This window comes from Pan troglodytes, chromosome 17 (genome assembly GCF_028858775.2).
Source record: "Pan troglodytes isolate AG18354 chromosome 17, NHGRI_mPanTro3-v2.0_pri, whole genome shotgun sequence".
NCBI lineage: Eukaryota > Metazoa > Chordata > Mammalia > Primates > Hominidae > Pan > Pan troglodytes.
This window is the reverse complement of record NC_072415.2, coordinates 86487589-86510339: the sequence shown is the minus strand read 5'-3', so window position 1 is coordinate 86510339 and position 22751 is coordinate 86487589. Positions and strand designations below refer to the sequence as shown.

Genomic DNA, 22751 nt, shown 5'->3' with positions numbered 1-22751 from the left:
ACTGGTCAGAACATTATTGTTGAAAATAAGGAAGAGGAAACCTGCACCGCGTTACTGATTTTTTACTTCGTGAAGTGCTGGGAAGGATAGTTAGGAATGCCAGAATACACTCAGAATGCCAGAATACACTGAATTTTGGCTGATGTTCGTGAGAGTTCGTGTTGGCCACAGAAGGCTTTGCAACTGGAGCCTGTGGGTGGGTTTCTTTAATGGCTCTGGGCAAGCCTCTCAAACATCAGAAAGTGAGATCTTTTAAAATAAAACACTGCTTTTCAATTGAACCAGGTTCCTATTATTCAGACGATTTTTCTTTGACTTTCTTTCGAAAACTTGAGTTAACTAAAGGTAGTTTCCCAACCTGCATTTATTACAGCCCTGGAGCTTCCGTGGGGCCTGGGGAGCGTGGGGAGTGGGGGAGGGGGAGGGGCAGATAGGGGAAGAGGCCTACCAGGTCCCTGAGAGCTGCTTTGCTTTTGTGTTACTGGAGTGGCAAGTAGGATTTATTTTTTTAACTTTTAGGAAAAGTTTGCCAAATTTGGAAAAATGGAAAGAGTTAGAAATAAACACCCCCCCCCTTTAGTTTCATGAGTTGTTAACATTCTGGTACATTTGCCTTCTCTCCGTCTCTCTCTTTCTCTTTGGTAAAAACCAACTCTAAATATTTCATTACACATCTCCAAAGAATAAGACCACTCTCCTATATTACCAGCTTAACACAAGTAACAGTAGTTCTCAAATATCCTGTAATATCCAGTCCATATTGAAGTTTAATTTCTACAAAGAGTTCTGGAGCTACAATATGTTTGAATGTGCTCGTTGTAGATGATTATAGCTGTTGGTCAAAGAGTTTTTAATTGTGTTAAATAACCTGTTGTTGTCTAAACCATAAGGGCCCAGTGAATATAGAGGTGTTCCTATTTAGCTATTTTGAATCCAGCTTTCTAGCTGCTATTTTGTCCTTTTGCGTTTATTAAACCATGTATTGTCATTGCCAGTGACCAAGTACCTTTGCACTGATATTTCATTCACTTATTGAACAATTACTTATTAATCCCGTCTAAGATGGACTGAAGATTTACAGTGTAGTAAACATTGTGGCTTGTATGCATTAATTTAAATTTTACTGGAGTATGATAAAATAGATATCATTGCTATCATTTACATTTTAAAGATGAAGAAATGGACTGAGGAATAGAGAGGCTAAGACACTTGCTCAGGGTCACACAGCTGACCTCAGGTAGTGGCAGAACTGGGTTTTAATCCCAGGTAGTCTGGCTGCCTCTCACAACTTGTTGGGTCACCAGACTCTTATCATTGGCTGAAGGAGGTCAGGAAGGCTGTACTGTACCTGGGTGGTGGTTGGTCAGCCTCATGACAGGTGGGGCAGGGACGCAGGCGTGAGGGCCAGAGGGGGAGCATGAGCATGGGTACTGGGAGGCTGTTGGGCCGGAGTAGGGCTCAGGGCTCTAGACACCGGGGTCCAGGGCAGCTATGGGGTTCAGACCCTGAGAAGCCAAGGTGAGGAGTTTGGCTTCATCTTGCAGACTTGGGGAGCCTCTGAAGGGCTGGGAGACTGGTGGAGACCGGCCTCATCTGTGCTCTGGAACGATGGCTTTGGCTTGAGTTGGGCACATGGATTCAAGAGTGAGTTGGGAGCTGCAGCCGACAGGACGTGGGGTTATTACTGGGCACTGCTGAGATGGGGAGGGAGGAGCCAGGGAGGACCTGGTGTTTTGTGCTTGGGTCATGAAAAGTACTTAGAATTCAAGCCACACCAGTGTGGTTCCCAGGTGAGCCTCAGGTTCCCAGGGGAAAACCTGGCCAATGCTTGCAAATATAGTGAATCGCTTCCCTCCTGGCCTTCTGGAAACTTCTCCTTGTCTTACTGGTGCGCTGCCAGCACGCTTTGATAATAGTATGCTTCCCTGTCTGACTTTGAGTTCCTTGAAGCCGGGTGCTTTTTTTGAGTCATCTTAGATTCTCTGGCTCCTGATACGAGGCCTTGCACTTGGTAGGTGCTCAGGAAGTGCTTGTTGCAGGGATACCCTCGTTAGCCCCTGACCGCCCCGCCCTAGGACTGGAACACCTCTAAGGAGCCTGCCGTCACCTGAAGTTCCTCGGGGATGTGGACAGAGACTGCTTCCGCTATGTTTGCGCTGTACATACCCCCTGGCTTTGTGAACATGGTTTTCTTTCTGGCTGTATGTGTTGGATCAAGGCTTTGCAGTGCTTGTTTCTAAAGAATTTTCTGTAGTGTCAGTGGGGTTAACCCTGGGTACACATTTCTTCACACCGGGAAGTGTTTCAGCAGCTTACCGGGGCATGTGTCAGGAAGTGACTTTTCTGCTCTGTATTATTAGGTCAAAAAGGCAGTTCTTCCTCACTTACAGAAGGGATTGATTAGTTGAAATACTGGCCTACAGAGTAAATTTATCCCAAATTTAGCAAATGTAAGTAATCTGGAGAAAGTCACTTAATTTCAATTGTATGATACAGGCAAAAAAAGAAAGACAAGGAAAAGAAAAAGAAAAATATCCAAAGGTACGGCAGCAGCCTTAATATATATGTCTTTAGATGTTTTTGATGTTTACATGGTTAGTTTTAAAATGTAGCTACATATTTTCTACTTTATATTTTGTCCTTTCTTCAGCCTCTCCCCTTCTCCGTTACAATGTATTTTTATGTTATGAGTAAACAGTTTTTTCAAACATTTTACTTCTTCCTGTTTTTTAATAAATGTGTTACCTTAGTTTTTCAAAATGAAATAAATTTTTTTTATTTCAAAAATTACATAAGGCATTTAAAAAAAGTGGCCTCGAACTGTTCATTACATCTCTGGAGAAACACACACACACACACACACACACACACTCACACTCACATACAGCAAGAGATCCACTGGAAATCTGCTTTAAAACCCTAGTCAGCAAGTCATATTTATGCCTAAACAATTAAATTACGGTTTTGTCTGGCAAGTTCCCAATTCCAGCCTTGGAAAAAGTTTGTAATACATCTTACCAGAACAACAAATCTGTGATTGAACACACAGGCACACCATGTGTTCAGATGGGTCCCTGCCGTCCGAGGTGCGTGGGCGCCATATTGCATGTCAGCTGGACACATGCTGTACCCTCCACCTTGGCTCTGAGCATCTGTGTTGTTGCAGAACCTTTCCGTATTCCCTGTGGTTTGGGTGGCAGGCTCGCATGCACAAGTTTTACAGGGCTGGTTATCTCCAGGCCCGTGTGTTACAGGGAGAGTTGGAACAACCTGTATTTGGCGTGCGTTTGAGAAAGTGGAATAGAGCAGCCCAGGACGGAAATGTCTGCGGCTGGAACTGAGGTAGGTAGCACTTTATCACACGGCGCCGCTCCTACGTGAGGCACGCCCCACTAGGGACCAGGATAAAGGTGGAGGAGGCATCCCATCGAAACCCTCCTGGCTTACAGGGGTTGGCGGGATTTAAAGCACAGCCCATCGTGCCAGCAGGGCCGCTGACGTCCCAATAATCCTCCTAATTGGGGCGGCCGCCCATGGCGTGTTTTGAAGTTGGAAGCTCTGAGGACAGCATTCTTGTTCTTTTTTTGGAAGGGATGCCCTTGTCTTAAATAGCAATTTTTGCCTGCAGCTAAAAAGAATGATTACAGAGATCTTTCGATTTGGCCACTGAGTAACCCCTTAGGAGAGTTCGTTGCAGGGAATTAATTTTTGACTGTTTCTTTAAAGTTTGAGAAACTTTGCTAGTCAACTGTGGACATCAGGAGGGGCTCACTTAATGTACCCCTGGGCAGAGGCAGCTTTGCTCACGTGTCCTTAAGATAATGGCGGTTTGGGCTTAACTTGGTTACTGTCTCAGCACTTTTTCTGTTTCTACATTTATGTATCTTTCCCTTCACAATGCTCTTAAGTCTAAAAACACATCCTGTGTAGTTCTCACAGGGATTTACAGCAGGGCTTATTTTTGAAAGATGGGACAGGCGGAGAGGTAGTGAGCAGGAAATAGGAGAGAAGGAAGAGCTTGCTTTGTTGATCGCAGAGCGTCGTGGATGCTCCTCCTTGAACGTCTGCCTGTAAATTGCAGGGCTCTGCAAGTTTCGGGGAAAGCTTTTAAGTGAGTTTAAGGAAATGGAGACTGCATTCTCTAGTCACCGGGTGCCTGAGGGCCAGGGTTCAGGCTCTAGCTAGGGCGGGGGTACCGGGGAGTCAAGGCTGTGCAAGGATAGGATGGGTCCGATGCTGGCACAAAGGCCTTTCAGATGTACAAGGGCCGTGCTCCTTGATACTGTGCCATCTTCCGCTCAGCCGTGGTCATGGCCCAGGATGCCGAGGCTGTGCTGCTGAGCTGGGCTAGATGGGGCTGTATTTGGGGGCTCTGGTGATCCACGAGCGAGAGTGTCTGTATTTCCCCAGCACTCCTGGAAGGTACCTGCAGGGCAGGAAGCTGCCTGGGATGAGAAGAGGGGCCTAAGTGCCAGGTGTGTGTTTGCCTGGATGTCCCTGGGGTCTGGATGCTGTGGGCTCTGAGGGGGTCACTGGATTTTATAGAAGGAGGCATTTGCAAGGGGCTTCGGTGACATGTGGCTTCTTCTTATTGTTTCTCTGTGCCTGACAGAGGAGGGGACGAGTTGAGGGCGTGAAGGACACGCCTAGAAAGGCATGTGGCTGGTGACTGGGAGCATGAGGGCTGGGACCAGGGTTCCCAACTTTACATGTGCACTTTGTGCTGAATGCCCTGTGTTGGCCATGACCCTGTGACCTGCACGCTGACGGGTGCACAGCTGCTGGCACACAGCTGGCTGGCACAGAGGCCGCTTCTCTGGGCGCAGACCCCAGGAGCTGCTGCTCTGAAAGAAGGCAGGAGCTGATAGCCCTAGAGCACAGGGTTTTGGTGATTGGTGTGAGTCTTTGCACAGAACAAATCTCCTTTTGCTTCATGCTGCACTCGAGGGCTGTCTCTAACGGCCCTGACCAGGCCTGGGCTCCTCCTGGGTGAATCCTGTCTTTGGAGCTGGCTTCTGGCAGTTGAATTCTCTCGAACTGGAGAAGTGTCTTGACATTTAACATCCTTTATAGACAAACGTTGGAGGTCCAGGGGAGTCTGTACAATTATTTCAGAGCCACCAATTTCCAGGATTTTAGTTGTTTTTCTTTTCTTCCCTGTAAACGTATTTTCTATATGATTGTTCGCACTTGTAAGGTTTTTATACCACATCCAGTCACTAAGTTAGATATAAATAGTGTGTTTCATTCATACTTTGAATATCAGATTCAGCATTTTTGTGGGGGAGTGAACTGGGGCCTGGGGAAGGACGAGGCTTTCCTGTGAATCACTTGCCTTGTAAAATCATCATAAATCATTACACAGCCATCCACAATGAGTGCCAAGACCAAAATCATTTAAATTAGCTTGGAGGAAAAGGTCATTAAGAAATCTTCCTGGTAAGCTTATTTACTTCTCCAGTTTTGGGGGAAGTTTTAATGTTTTTTTTTTGGAGATGGAGTCTTGCTCTGTCACCCAGGCTGGGGTGCATTGGCATGATCTCAGCTCACTGCAACCTCCCTCTCCCGGGTTCAAGCGATGCTCCTGCCTCAGCCTCCCGAGTAGGTGGGACTACAGGTGCGCACCACCATGCCTGGCTAATTGTTGTTTTTTTATTGGAGCAAGTGGGTTTTGGCTCCTCTGGGTGGGCATCTCTCTCGTGCCCGCTCTGTTGCATGGCTCTGCTGGGTGCGTCCCTGGAGGAAGGAGCAGAACCTCTGTGTTGCTGCTTTTCATTCGCTGCTGAGGCTGCACATGTTTCCTTAGGCGCCTCCAAAGCGGGGCTTTCTGGAAAGACATTGTGAAGCCTATAATTCTTGATAAGGTTTCTACCTGGCACTGTATTTGCCTGTGAGAGGGCACAGCATGGGGTCTGTCTTTTCAGAAGGCTGCTGTCTTGCTGTTGTCTGGGCCCTCGGGAGTTGAAGTATTAATACAAAATGCTCAGAATCCCCGACCCCCGTGGCGGAGGTATGGGGACACTCTTGACACCGACACTGATTTTTTAGCTCATGCCCCTTCACCCCCTCAGGTCTATTATCAGTATTCTTTTCTGTGTCCCATCTGCTTCCGTGAAAACCTGGGAGGCTGCAAAACTCGAAGCAAGCAGGGAGCTGCCACCCCAGGTCTTTTCGTGGGCGGCCCTGTCATCTTTGCATGGAAGCTGTGTGTTAATGTGTTGTGTGCTTCCCAGCCGGAAATACGGAGCTGCTTTGGGTTTTATAGATGTTTAAGCAGGAGTTCTTAGAGTGTGTGAGATTGTAGGCTTAAACAAACACGCTTCCTTTCTATGCGAAATCACTTGGGTTTTCAGAACATGGCCCATCTGGGTGCCTCTCTGTGCAGGTCTGGAGCCGGCCCCAGAAGGGAGACCCTCTCTGGACCCTTGGAAGCAGGAAATGGATTTGTTCTATGCAGAGATGAGCAGATGAGCAGAGCCTGTCCCCGGGGAGTTGTCTGTGCAGCCCCTCCCTCTTGAACACTCAGATGCTGACCTGAGAGACTCGACATCTCTCACATCCTTTCTAACTGGCTCATCGTTCTGCTGCTTTACCTTACTTACCCTGTGTCAGGTGGGATTCCTGTTTTTACTGAAGAGTTGCTTTTCTCCTTGCACCATTTAGGCCTCTTTGGTTGGATACAAGCATTTTGATTCATGCATCCTCCGTCCTTGGTGGGGGCCTGTTCCGTGCTGGACACAGCTACGCTCTGGCAGGCTGCCCTTTGCCTGTGTGCCTGGAGGGAGTGGGCCTCTGCCCTCCTCACCCTCTGGTGGGTGGGATGGGCATGCAGGTGGCGGCCGTGCAGGGTGGTTGATGCTCACTGTTTTCAGGCTTGGGCACAATCTCTAGGAGCAGACCCAGCCTCACTAGGAGGATGCTGTGGCTTCACCATACAGCCTAGGTGTGTTGCGGGCTGTGCCATCTTGCGGGTGTGTGTGTCCACTGTAGGATGTCTGCACAGGGACGAAATTGCCTAACAATGCATTTCTCAGCTCGTATCCCATTGGCTAAGTGGCACGTGACTGTGTGTGTGAAGTGCCGTCAACTGTTGTCACCACCTGTGCAGCTCACCTTCCATCAGCCCAGGAACTTGGCCCCTGTTCTTATTTCTGCCCTTTTCCTAAACCTTGCTTTCCTCTGTCCCTAATTCCCACATGGTCTTGCTAAGTAGCTTGTATTCCTCACACTCCTACACACTCTGGTACTACAATCTCTCCTAAAGATTTGATACCTTATTGGGAAAAGAAAATTATTTTGGTGCACAATCATTAACATTTATGTTAATCATTTAACATAGTTCATTATTGATAATTAAGTGATACTGATTTTTTACTAAGGCAAGCAGCTGCTCTCGCCTCTGTGTGAAGTGTTGTTGGTGCCGCTTTTCTTAATGTGGGTTGGATGGGTATGTTTTGGGGAGCATGTGGGGGTTCCCGCAGCCATGCCTGTGCCCTCTTAGCCAGGAGCTTTGCTGATGATGTTCCATCTCTGTTTCAGGTGCTGGCTGCCAGCTGCTGCGCCCCCCATGTAGAAGGTGCACCTCCTGGGAGCAGGCACGTCTTTTGGCTCTTCTGACCATGGAGAGATAGGACAGTCCCTGCAGCCCGCGCGACAGAAAGCTGTGCCGCCACCACCGGCCGCGCCCGTCCTTCGGATGGATCGCAGCAGAGAGGCCGAGATGGAGCTGAGGCGAGGCCCCAGCCCCACCAGGGCCGGCCGGGGCCACGAGGTGGATGGGGACAAGGCTACCTGCCACACCTGCTGCATCTGCGGCAAGAGCTTCCCCTTCCAGAGCTCGCTTTCGCAGCACATGCGCAAGCACACGGGCGAGAAGCCCTACAAGTGTCCCTACTGCGACCACCGGGCTTCCCAGAAGGGCAACCTGAAGATTCACATCCGGAGCCACCGCACGGGGACTCTGATTCAGGGACACGAGCCGGAGGCGGGCGAGGCGCCGCTGGGTGAGATGCGCGCCTCCGAGGGCCTGGACGCCTGCGCCAGCCCCACCAAGAGCGCCTCGGCCTGCAACCGGCTGCTGAACGGGGCCTCGCAGGCCGACGGCGCCAGGGTTCTGAACGGGGCCTCGCAGGCCGACAGCGGCAGAGTCCTGCTGCGGAGCAGCAAGAAGGGGGCAGAGGGGTCCGCATGCGCCCCGGGGGAGGCCAAGGCAGCGGTCCAGTGCTCCTTCTGCAAGAGCCAGTTCGAGCGTAAGAAGGACCTGGAGCTGCACGTGCACCAGGCGCACAAGCCGTTCAAGTGCAGGCTGTGCAGCTACGCGACGCTGCGGGAGGAGTCGCTGCTGAGCCACATCGAGAGGGACCACATCACCGCGCAGGGGCCCGGCAGCGGCGAGGCCTGCGTGGAGAACGGCAAGCCCGAGCTGAGCCCCGGGGAGTTCCCGTGCGAGGTGTGTGGCCAGGCCTTCAGCCAGACCTGGTTCCTGAAGGCGCACATGAAGAAGCACCGGGGCTCCTTCGACCATGGCTGCCACATCTGCGGCCGTAGGTTCAAGGAGCCCTGGTTCCTCAAGAACCACATGAAGGCGCACGGCCCCAAGACGGGCAGCAAGAACAGGCCCAAGAGTGAGCTGGACCCCATCGCCACCATCAACAACGTGGTCCAGGAGGAGGTGATCGTCGCCGGCCTGAGCCTCTACGAGGTCTGCGCCAAGTGCGGGAACCTGTTTACAAACCTGGACAGCTTGAACGCCCACAACGCCATCCACCGCAGGGTCGAGGCCAGCCGCACGCGCGCCCCGACCGAGGAGGGGGCGGAGGGGCCCCCGGACACCAAGCAGTTCTTCCTCCAGTGCCTGAACCTGAGGCCGTCGGCGGCCGGCGACTCGTGCCCTGGCACGCAGGCCGGACGGCGGGTGGCTGAGCTGGACCCGGTCAACAGCTACCAGGCCTGGCAGCTGGCCACGCGGGGTAAGGTGGCCGAGCCGGCCGAGTACCTCAAGTACGGGGCCTGGGACGAGGCGCTGGCCGGGGACGTGGCCTTCGACAAGGACAGGCGCGAGTACGTCCTGGTGAGCCAGGAGAAGCGCAAGCGTGAGCAGGATGCACCAGCCGCGCCGGGGCCCCCGCGGAAGCGCGCGAGTGGGCCTGGGGACCCCGCGCCCGCCGGCCACCTCGATCCCCGCTCGGCCGCGCGCCCCAACCGCAGGGCCGCAGCCACCACCGGCCAGGGCAAGTCCTCCGAGTGCTTCGAGTGCGGCAAGATCTTCCGCACCTATCATCAGATGGTGCTGCACTCGCGCGTGCATCGGCGCGCGCGCCGCGACAGGGACAGTGACGGGGACAGGGCGGCGCGGGCCCGCTGCGGATCACTCAGTGAGGGTGACTCGGCCTCCCAGCCCAGCAGCCCTGGCTCCGCCTGTGCCGCTGCCTACTCCCCGGGCTCTGGCCTGGCCGACGAGGCTGCCGAAGACAGTGGTGAGGAGGGCGCCCCTGAACCTGCACCAGGTGAGCAAGTGTACCCAGGTGGCCTGGGTCCTGGGATCCCAGGCTCAGGGGGTTTCTGCTTCCAGGTAAACGTATACTCAAGTAGTCTCGCTCATTAGCCCCTTACCCGGTGGCCCCTTACTCAGCTAGGCCTATGCTCAGGTAACCCTGGGACTCAGGACTCCACACCCGGGCGGCCTTGTGCCCTTGCCCAGGGTCCCTGTGCCCAGGGTCCCCCACACCCAGGAATCTGTCCCCAGTATGGATCTGGAACTGGCACTTTGGAGTGCAGACACAGACACCCATCAGCTCCCCTTGGAGCCCCTTTCAGTGTTTGCATACACTCACACCTTTGACCTCTAGGGTTGATGGTCTCACCTGAGCATCTGTAATCCTAATTTCTGAGCAAAGAACACCATCATGGATCCCTTCTGAGACATTCACCCCCTTCTTTTTCTGCTTCAGACCCAGTTCTCACCATACGATGCATGCGCGCGTGCACACACACACACACACACTTTCCTCCACTCCAGCTGGGTAGAAGACTATCTTCAAATTGGTGTGCAGTTATAATTAATCTTCTTGGATTCAAGTAAACCTGTGGGTTTAGAGACAGTTAATTGGAACAGATTACTTTTCACATAGCCATGTAAATATTTAAAGATGCTTGGCCAACTTTGTTTTCATAATTCTCCTACTTTCTATAAATTTTAAACATTTTGATATTTCTTTTATTATTTTTTGCTTTGCATAATTGTTTTAAGTGGAAAGTGATGTTTCAGTTAGAGAACTTGCATGTTTCTCCACAAAGCCAAAGATGTTTTTCCCTTCTCTGCAACGCCGTTACTGACTATTGCTGTTTACCTGGACTTTTAAGAGTGATAGAAATCCAAGCCCGGGGCAGGGCTGTTTTATATTCTGTGGTGAAGAAGATGACTGCTGTGCTGTATTATTTCACAACAAAACAGAAGACTGTGTCATTTTTCCTTATTAGAGATTTGGCCAAACCTGGACAGAGTTTATTAGCGTCTTACACAGTGTGTTATGTGAAGGTCTGTTACACTGAAATGCATATTGAGTCAACAAAGATGTAGAAGGCAAGTCTTTTCTCCTGTAGCAAAACTTGTGTTGAATCCACGCACAGGTTATGAGTGTATACATAGATAAATGACTTTGCAGTAATGCGTATTTTAACTTCACGTTTTAGTCATTGGTCCCCATGGGAGGAGCAGGAGGACATGGTCTTCTCTGAAAATGCTGTGCTCATTCAATGAACACTTTTGGATTCTTTGAACAATTTGTCATGTGAAACCGGGTTGACCCCATCGTGACCCCTGGTTGACTTCTTTTAAGTTTAATTCTCGGTGTTCTTTTTTTATTTTTATAAATACAGATTTTACTGGTTATGTTCCAGTAATACTCTGTCTACTTTTTGCAGCACATGCTGGACAAAATATTGGGCTAGGACTATGGGTTTTTTTTCTTTTCACTTTTAAGAGAAATATTCTTAATATTTGGAAAAGCTCTTGGGCCTCACTCACCCCATTGATTATGATGGTGGTCACCTGATTCATAGTAAGCTAATCCAGTAGTGCTTTTAGAAATCAAGAAGTTGGAAAGATCAAATGATTCCCATCATAAATTGGAAGGTACTCTTTTTTCAGGCTCATTAAATTTTAGAGACTACTGTTTATGTCTTAAAGACATTATATATATTTTTCTCTATGTGTAACTTTTTGAGAAAGTTAATACAGACCTCAGCTGATTCTATAACAAGACATGTATCATAGTTGAATGTAACAAACAGTTGGTGATAGAATAAATAGGATATTTCAGCTTATTGAGAGAGGACAGAAATTTATGGCTCGACAGAGGCATGAAACATGGAAGAGCCCTGTAGGTATATGTGGGTCACTTTCCGTAATCCCAAAGGACAGTATCTTTCTATCTAAAAACACCAACTTTTCACTCACAACAGCTGCCTTTAATGGTCTAGTGTAGCAACAAATTACTAATTCATGGATATTCTTTAAGGAGAGAGAGACCGTGTTCCATTGATTTAACTACTCTCAAAACACTGTGATTTGTGGGATTTGGCCCAGGTCTTTCACAGGGCTAGCTTGGAAAAGAAACTGGGTATTTTGAATCTCATATTTAAATCTGCAGCATTCCTTTCTTTTTCTGAAAAAATTCACGCAACTTTGGAAAATGCTTGCCTTTCCTGTTACTAAAAAGATTACTTAGTTCTTTAAGCGTTAGGTTATTTTAAATTCTCATGGAACTCTGATGGGATGATTGGTTAACACTGCTAGAGCGGCTGTGTGGGAATTGAGGCACGAAAGATCACAGTGGTTCTTACAAGCAGCAGCCAGCCTGCCTGTGGGAGCACAGTTGAAATTAGAATTCAGATCTATGCGACCATTCCAGTAATACCCAGTTGTGCCATAATTTTGCCCGAACATTTTCTTTGACATCTGGGAATTGATTTGAATGCTGTTTCTGGACCTGGAAATAATTTGCATTATTAGATTAACTGAAAGAAACTCCTCTCCTTTTTTTTTATGGAACATGTTTCGTCAGTTGAATGTTGCCATCTATTCCTCTGGAAAGTTCTGATATTCATGTTACTTTTATCCCCACATAAGACTTGGTCACAGCAGCTCTCGTTATTGACTTAAAATAGTAGAAGTGCAAAATTATGGAAAAAAAGTCAGTCATTGGGAATATGTTACTAGATTTAAATCCTCCACTGAGAAAGAGACGTGGCATGGACAGAAAGTCCACTTTTGGACTTCATAAAAAGTTAATATTTTTAGTAAGAAAGAGGGGTGAAAGGGCATCTAATTGGAGTTTGTAAAAATCAACATTTCCAACATTCCCAAACACAAGTAGGCTCAGGGAGCTTAGAAACCATCACTAAGGAAAAACGAATATTGCTTTGCAAGGAGACATACAAACCTTCAGTGTATGGGCCAAAATAGAATTCTGCTCAGAAAGCATTTAGGCGACTCAGGAATAACAGAAGCATGCAGAGAGGCTGCACATCTCTGCAAGATTTGCTGTCAGAGTTTGTGCCATCCTGAGAAGTGCCTGGACTGGGATGCCTGGTGCCCAGGCCATGGCGGATGCTCTGAGGTGCTCGTAATGCACAAGCTGTGCCCCGTTGAGCTGCATATCATTCAAGACTAATTTCACTACTCCCACTTTTCACCATTTCTTGTCGTGCTAATATCTGTCATGTAAAATCCATACTCCATCCTGTTGAACCCACCCTCACTTTTTAGATACTCACTGTGACTCAATAGATGGGACACCCTCAAGTTTTAGAGGACGTTGTGGGAAGTTACAAGTACAGTTGGCCCTGTGTATCCGTGGATTCCACATCTTTGGATTCAACCAACCACAGCCTGAAAATATTAAAGAAAAATAGATGTTTATATCTGTACTGAACACATACAGGCTTTTTTTTGTTATTATTCCCTAAACAACACAGCAGAATTTATAGAGCATTTACATTGCATTATTATAAGTAATCTAGAGATGATTTACAGTGTACGGGAGGATGTGCGTGGGTTACACACAGGCATTTACACCAGGGACTTGAGCATCCTGGATTTTGGTATCGGGGAGTCCTGGAATCAGTCACCCCTGTCCCACAAGGGACCATTGTGTTCAACTGTTTTTGATCAACATAATGGCAAATTGTATGACTCAATAGAATAAAAAAAGTGCTTGGAACAAGTGCCTTGGTATTATATGCAATTTGAAGAATCAAGGGAAGAGTCTTCAAAGAAAAAAAAATATGGTCAAGGGAAGGAAAGGCAATTAAAGGAGGAAATGGATCTACCTTCAGAGTGTCTCACGTTTCCCGTCCCCTCGCTGGCTGCCTCCCTGCCGCCCAGCAGCCCCGTCCTCAGAGCCCATCTTCTTTCCACTGTCACCAGCCGCACTGAGGCTTTTGCTGTAAGGTGTTTGCTGAGCACGTGCTTGGAGGCTGGCTGGCTGTCCGTGCTGGTGCGCTGGCTGTGAGGAAGGCCAGGCTGCAGTCATGCGGCTGGGTACAGAGGTTCAACAACTGTCCTTCTTTCTTTCTAATAGAACACAGACAGCAATTAGAATAGCTTAGGGAGGGTGAGAGACGGCATGTTTGTGTGTGTGTGTGTGTGTGTGTGTGTGTGTTTTAGACAGGTCTTGCTCTGTCACCCAGGCTGGAGTGCAGTGGCACAATCTCAGCTCCCTGCAACCTCCGCCTCCCGGGCTCAAGCCATCCTTTCACCTCAGCCTCCAGAGCAGCTAGGACTACAGGCGGTCACCACCACACGTGGCTAATTTTCGTATTTTTTTGGTAGACATGGGGTTTTGCCATGTTGTCCAGGGTGATCTTGAACTCCTGGGCTCAAGCAATCCACCCGCCTCAGCCTCCCAGAGTGCTGGGATTCCAGGCGTGAGCCACTGCACCTGGCCTGGAGGATGTATTTACCCGTTGAAACAGGATTGAGGGTGAATTTGGCCAGCGGAAGGGAGAATGGAATGGGGTGAGCTGGGAGGGGTGTCTGCCTGTGCGGCCAAGCCCGCTGGGTGTGGGCAACCTTTATATGGTACTTCTTCTAAGCGTTTCTTCAAGGTAGAGCAGGAGGCGCTCTCACAATACCTTCGCGCACTGACCTTGCAGCTGAATCCACTCGCGATGCTGAGTCTCTCGGGGACTCAGCGGTGTCCTGGCTTGGACGCAACACGGGCAAAGCTCTCTCTGAAGCCAAGTCATGGGTCGGGAGGAGCGCTTGTCCTCACACAGTGTTCATCATGGGTCCCACGAGAGGCTCAAAACGATTCAAAGAAAGAGGTTGTGGACCAAGGAGGAGAGAAAACGAGTGAAGTGTGTTCATCAAGGGAAGTTCCAAGTGTAGGCAGGAAATAGCATCCAGTTCAGCTGGGGGAAGGAAAGCACACACGGCTGGGAACAATTTCATGGCAAACGCCACTCCATGGCCTGGAGCTGTGGGATGTCCTCATTCTGAGGGGGTCTTGGTGGCATTGGGGCCCTCTATTAAACAGGAGCTTGCAGAATGGGTAAAGGTAAAAAGCAGAAGGCCAGCCCCCCTTAGTATCCAGACAGGTTCACTCGGCCGGGCTCTGCCCAGTTCCTTCGTCGTGCCGCAGCCCCAGGCTCATCTTGCATAATATCTAATAAATGTTCACACATAGACTGCTCTGGTGCTCCTGAAGTGCAGGGGTGACAGGCCGTCCTGAAGTCAGGTGCCCCCAAAAAGTGAGAGCTGCTGTCCGCCACGTGGCCCGTGCCAGGCCTGACAGGGCTCCCTGGGGTGTTTTCCCTAACCAAAATGAGCCATAGAACATCCAGAGAACAAAACCAGAGTGGGATCTGGTGAGACAGAAATTCAGAAGAACGGAGACCGAGGTCAGGAAGCTGCAGGCCGATCGCAGGCTTTGGAAGAGCTGGCACAGTGTGCCCTGCAGAGGGCTCTCCAGGGCTCTACCTGGAGAGAAGACATCCTCCGTGACTTTACCCCGTGCGGAGTTCTGAGGAGTTCCTTTTGTTGGGAGTAAAGTATGAGTTGGAAAACCCTGATATTAAATTCTTGTTTAGTATAAAAATGCAGCAGTGTTCTTCCAGAGAAATATTCAGATGTAGTTGACAGTCACATGCAGAATGCCTTGTGATGTAGTCAGCATCTTAGCAACCGGAGCCCACTCTTAATCCGCGCTCCCGCACACATGAACACGACGGTGATTGTTCACAGGGCCCTGGGTGTCCTCATGTGCTTTCCGAGTTATCAGAGGAAGATTAAATTACGAGGAGAATAGTGTCTCCTAAATACGTTTTATTGTATTCTGATTCTTTCAGCGTTGATAATCTATGCATGGCATGCATGCTGATATTTGCTTGAACAGAGTGCTACATTTTCTGACCTTCCAGAATGAATTTATTAGACTGTGAAAAGCGTTAGACTCCAGAGATTATACTCTGGGGCTTTCTTCCCGCCACTGAGAAATACATGTGGGATGTACGTACTTGGTACCGTGAAACAAACATCAGGCAGACATTTTGGTTTGCCAGGAAAATTCAAACACTTATCTTCTCTCTCTCTTTTAACTCAAGATAGGATCATAGAATTTTCGAGGTGGGAGGGAACTAAGAGGTATCCATTCTATCCTCCTGTTTTATCGGTAAGGAAACCAGGGCACAGGGCAGGCTTGGCTTTCGCCCCATGCCGAATGGTGTGTGCATTGCTCAAACACGGCATCATTGGTGGAGGGCACATGAGCTTGGACTCAGACATGTGGATTTTAATTCTCTTTTAGTCACCAAGTCACAGTGTGGTATTAGAAGTTCTTCAGCCCCTGGGAATTTGCAGTGTCCTGCCTTGCAGTGGGGAGGCTGTGATTTCCACCGAAGCTGCTGTCCTCGCTCCGTTTCCTGTGTGTGCCTGGCACACTGTGGGTATCCTGCACACACACTCTTCCTGTCAGTGTCCAGCTTCCAGCCTCGGAAAGGGTCCCCTTCCTGGTATGTCCGCGAGGGGCAGGAATGCGTAGTCCCAGGACGGCTCAGATTCTGCATCTGCGCTTGTGCCCATGCTGTACACAGGCCTGGATGCCCCACAGCCACAGCCGTGGTACTCTGTGCAGAAGTCCTGTGGGGTGTGCCGAGTTTCCTTCCTGCCACGTAGGAAGTTACTTAGGATACACATTGAGTGATGTTCACTGAAAGAGAAGTTCGTGATATTCTCGGACTCCAGAGCCAGTGGATGCGTTTACAGATTCTTATTGGATGGAACAGTTTTCAACCTTTTCTCTCTTTGCCTCATATGCTAAACTTCTTTACTTTAATTCTCCTTTCCCTGCTAGATTTGGCATTTTCCAGTCTGCAGGAGGGGTAGTGCTGGATACGACTTTCAGCCCCGAACCTGTTGGGTGAATGTCATTGTTGCTGTGTCGTGAAGAAGTGGCGCTCGGTCCTCCCAGGTGTGACTTGAAATTGTTTCTCTGGCTTGAAATGGAAGGGTTCCTTTTTGTAGATTTCACCTATCAATAGTGAACAGAAATGCCTGAATTTGGTTCTTGCACCCCGTTCCCGTGAGATAGGGCATTTCATGGACCAGGCAGGATCGCTCCTGGTAAAGAGGGAGGTCTGATTCCACTCCGAGCCGTCAGTTCCTGACCAGCTGGAAGAACGGACAGCAACGGCCGGAGCAGCAGGTGCTGGGTTGGGTCAGGCGTTGCCGAGGGCTTGGTGCACCTGCGAGAAAAGGTGCTGGCGGTCGCGGTGGGGTTTCCCGGCCAGGAGAGGTGTGATGCCGTGGAGCGGTGTGCACCCCTGTGGAGCTGGGGACGTGGCACCGTGAGATGATGCCTTGCTGCTGAGCTGTCTGGGAGATTCCAGTCATTCCGACTGATGATTCTGCACCTGCCTGTTTTGGTTGTGTTGTCGCCCTCCTGTATCTGTGATGTGCTGCGACTAAGCCCATCCTTTCTCGATTCTTCACTAGGCGTTTGCTTAACGCACAGATTCCCGCCCTTCTGCCCAGCCCTTTGGTGTTCCTCCTTGCAAGCTGAGGTGGCTCCCAGCTCCATATGCGTTTCAGCTCTGGCACCTGCCCGTCTTCTCCCCTCTGCACCTTGCTGTGCCCCGGATGCTATGCCCAGACTCAAGGCTCCCATGTCTCCTCCACAAGGCCTGAGCGTGCAGCCGCGGTACGGCACCCAGGGTGGAATGCAAACCTGGGCCTCAGGCTGGCCCCATTCCTCCCTGTTGCGTGGACACATTGTTTTCAGGCAGGATGACCCTCTCTGTCCCCAGCATCCGCCTTGCGTCGGGCATCCTCAAATTGCCATCTCATTGAAGACAGGGGCCAGACCTGCTTTTTCTTGAGGGCCCCGCAGGGCTCATGCTGAGAACAGTGGCTGGAGCTGCACCTTGATGAATTCTGTTCTTCAGAGTTGACAGCGAACTGCATGGGGAAATGTTGTATTCGGGAGTGGGTAGTTTTGCACGGGAGTACTCAGCGCTCAGTGGTGCTTTTTACTGGATGTCTAGACTCTAGAGATCTTCCTGTCTGATAACAGAAACAGCGATGAACAGCAGTCACAGCAGAGGCTGGCCTTACAGTTAGTATTTAATGGGAGCATCTCAGAAGCCTACAGAGTCTTCAATGGAAAGTGCTGCATGTGTGGATTTCAGTGCCGTTGCCACTCAGGATGTGTGGACTCAGGACGTGCGGCCAGGTCTCGCTTTTGGTGTTGTCGGACTCAGTGGAGTGAGGATTTGGGGAGGTTGTCTTCTTCCCTTCTTCTGGCCCTACACGCCTCGTGTTGGAGCCGTGGCTTGGAGTTGCTGTGTCTGGGGCCTTTGTTACTGATCTGTTGTTACTGTGGACGAGGAGCAGAAGTTGGCTAAGCCCCTTCCCAGTAGAGAGTGATGCTAACATCGAGTGACCCTGGGCATGGGGTCCTGCCTGGGCCCCGGACTGTCACGGCAGGCTTCCTAGAGAGAGGTTGGTCAGGCCACTGGATGGTTTCCCACCTCAGTACAGAGGGCCGTGGGCCTGATGGCCTTTGGAGGCCAGAGGATGTGGGAAGATCCATGAGTTCCATTGGCGCTGGGGCCCAGAGAGTGGGGCTGTAGGCTCTGGAGTCCCATCTGGGGCTGCTCTCCACTGAGCTCCAGCACACAGGGCTCAGGTGACACAGAAGAGTGAGCTGTCAAGGACACAGTTGAGTGCATGGTCTCTGTTTCAGCTCAGGTGAGGTGATGGGCCTGGTAAGCAGGTAGTGACGGTGCTGGCCCTTTGCACAACACTGGCATTGAAGGCAGAGGCCGATGGGGTGAGAAGGTAGCAGTGGTGCTGGTGCTTTGCATGGTGTTGGCACGGAAGGCAGAGACCTGTGGGGAGAGCAGGTGGTGACAGTACTGAGGCTTTCCACAGCATGAGCACTCAAGGCAGAGGCCTATGGGGTGAGCAGGTATCGATGGTGCTGGTGCTTTGCACGGTGTTGGTGCCGAAGGCAGAGGCTGCGGAGGAGGGCAGGTGCTGGAGGACTGGCCATCCCATTGCTTGAGGAGTGCTGTGGGCGCCGCATTTTGAGGACCTCTAGATAGAGCCCAAAGCCTGTCGTTTCCTTAAGGAGTCCTTCCTTGTTCAACTGGTGACATCCGCAGAGACTATCTCCAAAGCGTCTCATCCACGGGAACTTTGTCATTGGCCCTGGCATTGGTGGCTGCTTAGAATAGCAGACCCTGTCCTGTTCCCGCCAGGGCAGCGGTGGGCGGGGCCGCCTGAGCGCACCTGGAGGCGGAATGCATGGGGCACTGCTGGTGCACTGCGTGTTAGTCCATTCTTGTGTTTCTGTAAAGGAATACCCGAGACTGGGCAATGTATAAAGAAAAGAGATTGATTTTGGCCCACGGTTCTGCAGACTGTATAGGGAGCATGGTGCCAGCATCTGCTTTCAGTGAAGCCTTAAGAAGCTTAGGATCATGGTGGAAGATCAAGGGGAGCCCATGTGTCACATGGCAAGAGTGGGAGCAAGAGAGAGAAGGGAAGGCGCCACGCACTCTGAAACCGCCAGATCTCGCGTGAACTCAGCGAGAACTCACTCGTTGTAATGAGCACCAAGCCATTCGTAAGGGACCCACCCCCATGGCCCAGACACCGCCCCTTGGGCCCCACCTCCAACAAAGGGAATTGGTCGCAACATGAGGTTTGGAGGCAGCAGATGTCCAAACCCTGTCATGCCGGGCACGGGACCTTCCAGAGCAGCCCCTATCTCGCTGCTTTCAGGATTGACTTCCTGGTATGACTTAGGCTCAGTCAGTTCTTAAAGGAATCTGTGGCTTGCCATTTGATTTGCATCATTCTTAGTCTGCATTTTCATCATGGGCACACTGAATTATTTCATAAGTTTAGACTTTCTTTTAAATGCTTGAAGCATTTAAGTTTTATTTGATAAGTGTTCGTGTGTGTGTGTGTGTGTGTGTCCTCGTCTCTGGCACAAGTTCGTAATTTTTCATTTGTGTGTATGTGGTTTTTCTTTTTGTGGTTCTTAGATAATTTTCTGTGTGCTGGACCTAATCTGAGGCTAGTTTTTCATGAGGGATTTGTCGGCTATTGATAGGATCCAGTATTTGCATATATAATTTGCATAAGCCTTTGCATATTAAAATGGATTGCCATTTTAGGTCTGTATTTTACTAGAATTTTAAAAAGCTAGGGATATTTGTCTCTGGATTAAAGGTTAGAAAGTAAGACTCCAGTTACTGAGATTTTACCTGATTCTGTGTGCATGGTTCACATAGCGATATCCATTTACAGGAGGCCTTGTCTCCTGCTTTCTTTACAAAGGAAGCCATTGATTTGAAAGAAGTATTTTCACAGATTAGTAAGACATTTGGGCGAACTGTTAGCTGCCAAATATGTTCCTGTATAGATGTGCCAAATCTGAGTGTTACTCATGTTCTTTCTCTTAACTCCAGAATAGTTACGTTCAGCACTATGAATAAACTCTCTTCCAAATTTAATACAATTACTGTTTTATTTAATAACCTACTTGGTTACTGAAATGTATCACTTAAAATGATAATTCCACGGTGCCATTTGTTGAGCTGGCCATCCTATAGAAAACTTACATACATGCTTGAATCTCATATCTGAAACCTGATGGAGAATGGCAGCTGCCTTCAAAGTCATGAAATTAGGTTGTTGGTACCTATGATAATCCAGTGATTGATTCCAATATAGACATTATTGGGATAGTTTGTTCATTGGACTGGACAATTAGAGAACATTTTTGATATTGAAATGATGGCCAGGTTTCCAGTCTGACTAGTTAAATCGTGTTTCCTTTGATTTAAAATTAATCTGTGATGTCACTGGTTTTTAAAAATTGATTACTACGTGACTCATGAGAATGTGATTTTTATAGATTATTTTGGTATTAGACTAGGACATGATAGGAGTAGAATGGATTGAAATTTTTTCTTTTTTTTTTTTTTTTTTTTTTTTTTTTTTTGAGACGGAGTCTCGCTCTGTCGCCCAGGCTGGAGTGCAGTGGCGCGATCTCGGCTCACTGCAAGCTCTGCCTCCCGGGGAAATTTTTTCATTTTTAAGAAATATTACTGGGTTCCACTTTTTCAAAAATGATGGAAGATGGTAGGTCCAGGGCCATGAGACTGAAATCAAGGCCTAAACCTTCGGAAGCATCTTGGACAGATAGGGATGTGTTGGTAAGAACCTTGAAATGCAGTTAAAGGTGCCCCCAGAAGGTGGCCCAGGAAGTTCCTGAAGTTCAGGTATGAAAAAAGCAATTGGAAGATACTGGCTCGGGAATTTTCAGAAGCTCTGAACAGAAGGTTCTGGACAGGTTGTGCGTCACACCAGCAAGACAGAGTCTCTGCGGTTTCTATGGCGATAGCCTACACTCCACTTAGAAACAAATTCTTGATGTTGTTTTGAAACCTCAGTAACAAAAGGGCACCGTGTTTGCTTTTGCAGAACAGCCTGGTAGCCGTGTGGTGTCTGGCACACATTGGATTCCTTGATACCTTTTCCGTAGCCACTGCTCGGCGCATCATTTTCCATTCTGGGTCAGAATTTCCTGGTTTTTCTTTCTCGAGTGGAAGATCTTTTTCTTTGAGTTTAAAGATCTCTTGATTTGGGGGATGCTGCTGCTGGTGGTTGTGGAAGTTTCCTGGGCAGTGTGCAGCTGTCAGCCCAGCAGGGCGTGTCTGGAATGGGGACAAGAAGCTGACCTTTCCCTGGTCACAGGGTGTCCAAGGTCACCCACACCCTCCTTTGTGCACTGCTGGCCTTGGTCATCGTCTTCCTTCACTGTGGGCACCTCTGTTCCTCCCCCTACTCCTCTTCTTACTAGAATGGGCAGAGTCAGGAGCCCAGGGGGCATCTTAGCACAAAACACCTCAGTGAGCCCAGAGGCTGGGGAGCGTGGATCGCTGCATCTGGAGGCCACGGCTCTAGGTCCAGTCTCAGAGGATGCCTGAGCTTGTTGTCTTTTATCTGTCCCAAGGCCATGGACAGAATCCCAGGCCAGGAGGAGTCTCCATGTGCCTGCATGTGCCATTGTTGCTCCCCACACACCTGTTTCCTCCTGGGACCCTCAGGCCCTTGGCCCTGGGTGCCATCTGCATCTTTCACTTCTCAGCTCTTTCTGATGCCCTGTGCTGGGGGAGGGGCTTCCAAGACAAGACCTGAGACCCCAGACCCATCTTCTTGGCTCAGGACTCCTCATCCCCTACCAGGTGCTGCTGATCTTGTCCCCGGGAGGGAGAGGGGGAGGCAAGGCCCGACTTCCCCGGGGTCAGCCTGCATCTCGTGCTGACCTCCCTGCCCTGCCCGCTCGCCCTCCTCCTGAGCGGCCTCCTGGCCTCTGCGTGGGCTTCAGGGCTAGCTATGGCAGGAGGAGCTCCCATTTCCTGGGCTAGACCCATGCTGGGCTCCTGGTTTTAGAGTTCTGCTCGTCCTTTAGAACATCCACACATCTTTTGTGAACACCTGCACATTGCAAAGAAATCCAGATGGTGAGGAAGTGCTTGGAAAGGAGCGATCCTCCTCTGTTGACTGTCCTTACCGGCCTCACCTCTTCCTGAGAGTTTACTTCTGACCCTCCTAGGTCTTTAAAATGTATTTGCTTGTGTAAGCGTATGTGTAGATTTTTTTCTTGTTCTGGTACGTAGTAAGCGCATTTGATGTGTCTTGTTCCTCAGCCTGCTTCCCCACGTGACAGTATGTCTTGGGAATCTCCCTGTGTGGGCGGAGGACTCTCCTGTCTTGGACTCTTTGGGAGTTCAGGGTGATCTTGTTCTATTTGCCTGTTGATCATTGTTCAGGTCCTTTCCAAATTTCATTACAAACAGTGCTGCAGTAAACATGCTGCAGTAAACATGCTGACAACACTTAGGAGGATTTCATGATGGATTTCTTTCTTTTTTTTTTTTTGAGACAGAATCTCACTCTGTTGTCTAGGGTGGAGTACAGTGGTGCGATCTCGGCTCACTGCAGCCTCTGTCTGTCAGGTTCAAGCGATTCTCCTGCCTCAGCCTCCCAATTAGCTGGGACTACAGGTGCGTGCCACCATGCCTGGCTTATTTTTTTTTTTTTTGCATTTTTAGTACAGACAGGGTTTCACTGTGTTGGCCAGGCTGGTCTCAAACTCCTGACCTCAGGTGATCCACCCGCCTTGGCCTCCCAAAGTGCTGGGATTACAGGCCTGAGCCACTGCGCCCGGACC

The 22751-nt window shown here is 49.6% G+C and overlaps 1 protein-coding gene across 28 annotated transcripts in view; it reads left to right on the top strand.

Annotated features, from left to right (window-relative positions):
• Positions 1–22751, top strand: part of ZNF516 (zinc finger protein 516) — a 135624-nt gene that overhangs the window by 45168 nt on the left and 67705 nt on the right. For all 28 annotated transcript variants that reach the window (XM_016933921.4, XM_063795882.1, XM_063795876.1 and 25 more), the window contains one exon: positions 7540–9506. In XM_016933921.4, coding sequence (XP_016789410.4) covers positions 7697–9506 — 1810 coding nt within the window. In that variant the 5' untranslated portion in view covers positions 7540–7696. The remainder of the gene's footprint in view (positions 1–7539; positions 9507–22751) is intronic.